At 36.1% G+C, this 7,023-nt stretch overlaps 1 protein-coding gene across 1 annotated transcript in view; it reads left to right on the top strand.

The window, feature by feature from the left end:
* Positions 1 to 170: 170 nt before the first annotated feature.
* Positions 171 to 7,023, top strand: part of LOC132171463 (probable disease resistance protein At4g27220) — a gene marked incomplete in the record, with an annotated part of 43,131 nt that continues 36,278 nt past the window's right edge. The window contains 3 exon segments of the mRNA XM_059582783.1: positions 171 to 285; positions 1,741 to 4,836; positions 6,133 to 6,672. Of these exon segments, the coding sequence (XP_059438766.1) occupies positions 2,506 to 4,836; positions 6,133 to 6,672 (2,871 nt within the window).

Here is a 7,023-nt window from a genome sequence, read left to right as displayed (position 1 = left end):
TCGTGTTTCTAATCAACACTCATTTTCTGATTTTTGCGCTTTGAAAACTAAAGTGCCCATGTGGAGTAGGTGTGGCGCCATTACTCGTTTGTTGAATTGTTTGTGTTTATGTTGACCTTCTGTTTATGTTTTTTCCTACATGAATTCTTTGACTGGTTGTTCGTGCTTATTCCTCCGTAATTCTACCCATTTTGCCATCTCCGCTACACTCTGTTCTTGCTTTTCATATTCATTCCATCTTTGCTGATCTGCACACGACCCAGACTCCAGAAGCTTAAAAGATAGGTAACTGCTTTTAGTCTCCATCTCTGGTTTCCTAGTATATGTATTGTTATCCGATTCGTGCTGCAGTACTTGTCTTTCTTTTTATCTTCTTGGTTTAACTTTTTGCTTGCTTACTCTTCCACCTCCAAAAACAGAAACAAAAATTACAATATGTTTGACTGTTATTTTAGTGGAATAGATAATAATATTGTTAAAGTAAAGTTATTCGGGATGATGCTTCCCTATAATTTGGATGGGAAAATAGAAAATGGTAGGGAGGGTGACTGTTTACGGTACTGTTCACTCCTATTTACAACTCTTGGTGTTGCCGTTTCTTATCTTGCTTCCCTGGCAAACTCCTTATCCATTCACAACACTCTTGCTGGATCTTGGTATGAACAGTTGTTGAAGCACATGGTGTACCACCTAAGCATAGAATTACAAGAATACTTCACCTAATTTTTGTAAAATTTTAATAGCTTAAGAAAGTGGATGTCGGTAGGGTGGGCAATTTGGGTTGGCAAGACGGGTTTGGGTCAACCAACTTGACACGCCAACCCGTTAAGGATTAAACATAAACACAACATGTTTAGGTAAATAGGTCAAACCCTTTAATCTTAACACGACTTACGAGTAATCCGACACAACCCACTTGTCCCATTTAATAAACGGGTCACAAAGGGGTCGACCTATTTGACCCGTTTACGCCAAAATGCGCATGTTTGACCTAACCCAACACGACCCATTTTAACCAAAAAAATGACTCATTTGACCTGTTTGATTCGTGTGAACATGTATTTATTATATAAAATATATATAATTTTATAAACTGGCCATGGGGTTGACTCGCTTATGATCTGAACCTATGTATGCCGAACACTAACTCTCTAATTTCATATCAAGTTCATCGGTCGTATAAAAAATTTATAGTTTCAGCTGCGAGAACCACTTATTTCGAAATTGGTTGGCCCCAAAATCCCTTTGATTATGTGAAATTCAGGCAACCTAATAAAATTCAATAGTAAAGGTTTTCCGGTGACACGGAGTCTTTTCTCCCATAATAAAAATATATCTCATGATAGTTTAGTAACAATTTTGAATTTTTGAGTAATGAAAACACTATTTGCCCTCAAAAAAATCGGCCTGTAAAAATATGCTTTCTTGTCCTCATAATTACAAAAAAAGGAGACAACTGGAAAAAATGCTGTGAATAAATATTCATGAATGTTTATATAAATGAACAATAAAATAAAGGAGACTACAGTAAGTAACGCCAGCCACAAATAAAAAGCACCTACACAATCTCGTTTTCATTTGCCTTTACCGGGATCATTGTTAGATTCCAAATTAATAAGCTTGATCTTGTATGAGTTTGATTTGTGTTTTCGGTAGAAAAATAATTCAATATCTTTCATTTATATTTGAATTTTAATATTTTTAATCTTACCACATGATTTAAACACACTGAATATTCAGAATGACTCACGACTGGAGGGCTGATGAAGAAATTAATTATGCAGGTGTGAAACTCACGTTCTATACCTTGTTCCACTTTGCCTACATGATGTGAATTTATGAAACCCAGGTTTGAAATCAAAGTCCTACTTATTTAGAAGCAGGAAATTGATCGATGTTTTCCTTGCTGAATTTGGTTTCCAACTTTATTCCGTGTACATCAATAAACCAAGGAGAGCTACTCCTTTTATTTCCTTGTTTCTCCCTGTAATTTACTTTCACTGCAGTTTCTAGTTGTTTCTTGGTTTTCGCTTTGTCCCTACTTGCACAACAATCAAAAAGAAAAGTAAAAAGACAGGAGAAGAGATTGAAAACAAGAATGGAGAAGATTGGTATTGCGGTTGCTACAAAAATCGTTGACTACACGGCTGCACCAGTTGGAGAATGGCTATGTTACTCATTTCGGTACAGCAGCAACATTGAGAGTGTGAAGAATCAGGTAGAGGAGTTGGGGCGTAAAAGAGATAGTGTGCAACATTCTATCGATGCTGCGAGAAGAAACGGCGAAGAAATTGAAGGTGATGTTGTCAAGTGGTTGAAAGAGGTGGTTGAGATTGAGAAATTGGCCGAGAAAGTTCTTGGTTGTGAAGAAGAAGCAAAGAAGAAGTGTTGTTATGGGGCATGCTTGAACTTGAAGCTTCGGCATCAGGTAAGCAAGAAAGCGAAGAAGATAGTGCAAGATATTGGTGAAGTCCTGGAAAATGGCCGATTTGACAAAGTAGTTATATGAATTACATGGACTTTGAGTCAAGAATGTCAACTGTGAAGGGACTTATGGAGGCACTGGGAGATGCTAACATGAACGTGATTGGCATGTGGGGGATGGCCGGTGTGGGAAAGACTACATTGGCAAGAGTAGTTGCCAGGCAAGCCAAGGAAGAAAAGTTATTCGAAGAGGTGGCCATGGCAGATGTGACACAGAGTCCAGACCCTAGACGAATCCAAGGAGAAATTGCAGACATGCTCGATCTAAAGTTTGACAAGGAGACTGAATCCGGAAGAGCAAGTCGTCTACATGAGAGATTATCACAAGACAGGAAGATACTTGTAATCTTAGATGATATATGGGAGAAACTTGAGTTGGAGAAGATAGGAATTCCTTCTAAGGGATGCAAACTAGTACTGATATCCAGAAATCGAGATGTATTATTTTGTGAAATGGGCACCCAAAAGGATTTTGGACTTGAAGTTTTACCCAAAGAAGAAGCATGGAATTTATTTGAGAACATGGCCGGTGATTGTGTTAAAGACCCTAATTTGCGATGTGTAGCAACTGAGGTAGCTAAAGAGTGTGCAGGTCTACCTATTGCAATTGTAACAGTTTCTAAGGCATTAAAAAATAAGAATTTACAAGAGTGGAAGGATGCCTTGCAACTGCTTAGAAGACCTGCTCCTGAAGACCTCACAAGAATGCAGTCAACTATATACTCTTCTATAGAGTTGAGTTATAGTCATCTTGAAAGCGATGAGATTAAATATTTGTTTTCGCGTTGTGCTGAAATGCCTTTCCGCATTAACTATCTAGACTTACTGAAATATTTTTATGGTTTGGGTACATTTCATGGCATTAATACATTGGAAGAAACAAGAAATAGATTATATAGACTAGTTCGTAATCTGAAAGACTCTTGCCTGTTGCTAGATTGTCCTCATAGTTCTGAGGATTATCATATGCATGACGTTGTTCATGATGTTGCTACATTAATTGCGTCAAAGTTTCACAATATGATTATTGTGAGAGATGATGATGGGCTAAAAGAAAGGCTAGATGGGGATGTACTCAAAAGATGCAAGGAGTTCTCTATTCGTGGTGGAGATTTCCATGAACTTCCTAATGAAATGGAATGTCCAGAATTAAGATTCCTTTATGTAAATGGTGGAGATCGTTCTTTGCATATCCCAGAGAATTTCTTTCAGGGGAAGGAAAGGCTCAAAGTTTTGGATTTCACACAAATGCAACTTTCATCACTTCCTTCATCACTTCCTCTTGTTAAAAACCTGCGAACTTTGTGTTTGGATGGTTGTGTGTTGGACGACATAGCTGTAATTGGAGAGCTCAAGAATTTAGTAATTCTTAGCCTTCTTGGATCCCACATTTCGAAATTGCCAAGAGAATTAGGGTTGTTGACTCATTTGAGGTTGTTGGATTTGAGCGATTGTTCCAAACTTAAAGTGATTCCCCCAAATGTCCTATCAAGCTTGGTGGAATTAGAAGAGTTGTATATGGGAAATTCTTTTGTTCAATGGGAGGCTGAAGGACTCAATAATGAAAGAAATAATGCTAACCTTGCTGAGCTAAAGCATTTGTGCCATTTGACCACTTTAGAGATATATATTCGAGATGCTAGCAGTCTACCTAAAGATCTATTGTTCGAAAAGTTAGAAAGATACGCAATATTTGTAGGAGATGTTTGGGATTGGTCTGATAAGCGTAGAACCTCAAGAACATTAAAACTTAAGATGAATACAAGCTTTCACTCAAGGATTGTGATTAAAATGTTGTTGAAAGGAACAGAAAATCTTTATTTAGATGAGTTAAATGGTGTTAGTAGTGTTCTTCACGAATTAGATAGGGAAGGCTTTCAACAATTGAAGCATCTCCAAATCCAAAATAATCCTGATATTAATTATATTATTAACTCAAGGATGTGGGTTATTGCTTTTCCTGCCTTAGAGACTTTTCTTCTCAAAAATATGTCGGGCATGGAAGAAATATGTCATGGTCAACTTCCCTTGAGATCCTTTTGTAACTTGAGAGTTGTAAAAATGGAACATTGTGATAAATTAAAATTTGTCTTCTCATCATCAATAGCTCGGGGCCTTTCACAACTTGAAGAATTGGAGATAAGAGATTGCAGCAGCATGGGTGCAATAGTTGTTAAAGAACCAGAAATAGAAGATGCAGATCTGATCTTGTTCCCAAAACTGCGTTGCTTGGTACTACGGCATCTTCCAAACCTCAAAAGGTTCTTAAGCACACAAAATTCATTCATAACCGATGCTGGAGAAATCATTCCTGAGGGAAAGCTTGATTTATTTCCAATTCTTCACGAGCAGGTACATTAGAATTTTATTTCCCAAATAAGAATCATACGTGCACACACACATACACATTGTTTGAATGATAAATATTTGAGTAGTGTATAACATCTTCTATTTTTCAATTTCAACCAAGTCTTGAACTGCACTTAATTTAAAACCGACTGAAACCCTAAACCTAAATTTATCAATGCTGAAACCTAACACTTAGCAATAGTAATCCTTCAAATTTTATAATAAGTAGAACAAAGGATCATGATCCCTTACCAGTTCTTAATTGAAGTGAATGGCAAGTTACATGCAAATTGGCATATCTGAGAAAAACATGTCCTGCTCAAAGAATACATAGACATATTTGAGAGGCATGTGTCTCAAATGTGGACTTTATCAAGCTAAATTTACATAGAAGTTTACTTAATGAAAAAAGGAAAAATTACGTATTTAGTTTTTGGGGTTTGCAGTCGTACCAAACTAATCCTCAAGGTATCAGAAGTATAAAACAAATCCCTAGGGTATGCAGCAGCTCAGAAAAAAAATAAAATAAAATAAAATCCCTAGGTTATGTTATTTGTCCAAATTGATCCTTACCGTTAGCTGTTCGACCGAACCATGAGATGCACATGTGAATTCACGTGACAACCAAACTCTGATTGACACAAGGATGGCATGAAAAATTACTTACTGGTTGTGCCCAAATGGCCATCGTGTGAGTGTTATATGTGCTCAAAGGCATTATATGATCTGCTTATCCTGTTGAAGTACTTCATATAAGGGCTACTTTTTTTTTTTTTTTTTTTTGGGTAAGTTATAATGAATAAAAAGCTAAAAAACAGACTTGAAATTGTTGGAACGGGCCTTTGACCATCTCATCTAAAAACTAATTGATGTTCAGTGAGATAAGCTAAATTCTTTTATAGCATTCCAAATGACATCCCACAAGGTATGTTCTAAGAGCCGTCCAAGTGAGCAGAGTGACATTGCACCTCAACAAGAACAAAAGAGAATTTTAAAAAGCTAATGACGTGTATGGGCTAATTTTTATTTGCAAGTGCAAGTTCGTTTGCACCTGTACAGAATTTTAAAATAGAATAGATGAAATTTATGCATATAATGAAGGCCAGACAAGTTCCAGGATCGCACTGCAATGTTGGAATGAATGTCCGTATCTTTTTGTTGACTCTTTCCTTATAGCATGCTACGTCTTTATGCTCAAATACAATGGTATTTTTCTTCTTTGAAAGAAGAATAATATGCATACCCTAGCTTCTGCATCTTTTAGATTGCTGAAGGATAAAGAATTAACTATTTTTGCAGGTTGTGTTCCCCAACTTGGAAAGGTTGGAACTGTCCTTAATAGACTTGGAAGACATACAACGGAACCAACATCGGGCAACAAGGTCCTCTTGCAGATTAGAGAATATGCAATCAACATCAAGGTTTCAAAATTTGTCACACTTGGAGGTTCAAGGCTCTGGTAATATAAAATATCTACTGTCATTCTCTATAGCAAGTTTTATGGTGCAACTCAAACACCTTCACATATTGGAATGTAAGGTTATGGAAGAGATACTAGTTACAGAAGAATTAGGAGTAGTAGAAGAAACGATTCCTAAGGTGTTGTTCCCTAGACTAGAATGCCTATTCTTAAAAGATCTTATAGTGCTCAAAAGATTCTGCATAGGAAGTAATATCGAATTTCCATCCCTGAAGAAACTGTCGATAGAAAGTTGCCCCAAATTGAAGACATTCATAGCCAAACATATTAGTTCAGGCATGACTGTTGGGAAAGAACTCAAGGAAATGAATGCAGATGAGAGTTCTCATACTACTGTGCAACCTCTCTTCAATGAAGAGGTAAGTCTTATTTACTTATCACCTTTTTTTTTTTTTTAATAATTTTTTTAAGGATATAAATTTCTTACAAAATTGGTTGTAGGAATTCCTCGAACCCAATTTATAAAAGTGCGATGTGTCCCTTGTTAATGCTAGAAGCACATGTTTTTTTTTAAAAAAAAAAAAATTCTCACATGCTTTAAAAAAAATAAAAAATAAACATGTGAGAAGCATATGTTTTTTTTTTTTTAAAAAAAAAAAAACGTACTTCTCACTTGCTAAATGACATATGATACTTTTAGAGACTAGGTTTAAAGAATTTTCTTATAACCCAGTTTGTAGAAAATTTGTGTCTTTTTTTTATTCTAAACT

The sequence above is a fragment of the Corylus avellana genome, chromosome ca2, assembly GCF_901000735.1.
Source record: "Corylus avellana chromosome ca2, CavTom2PMs-1.0".
NCBI classification, from domain to species: domain Eukaryota; kingdom Viridiplantae; phylum Streptophyta; class Magnoliopsida; order Fagales; family Betulaceae; genus Corylus; species Corylus avellana.
The sequence above is the reverse complement of the archived record's forward strand: the minus strand, read 5'-3'. Positions and strand labels throughout refer to the sequence as shown.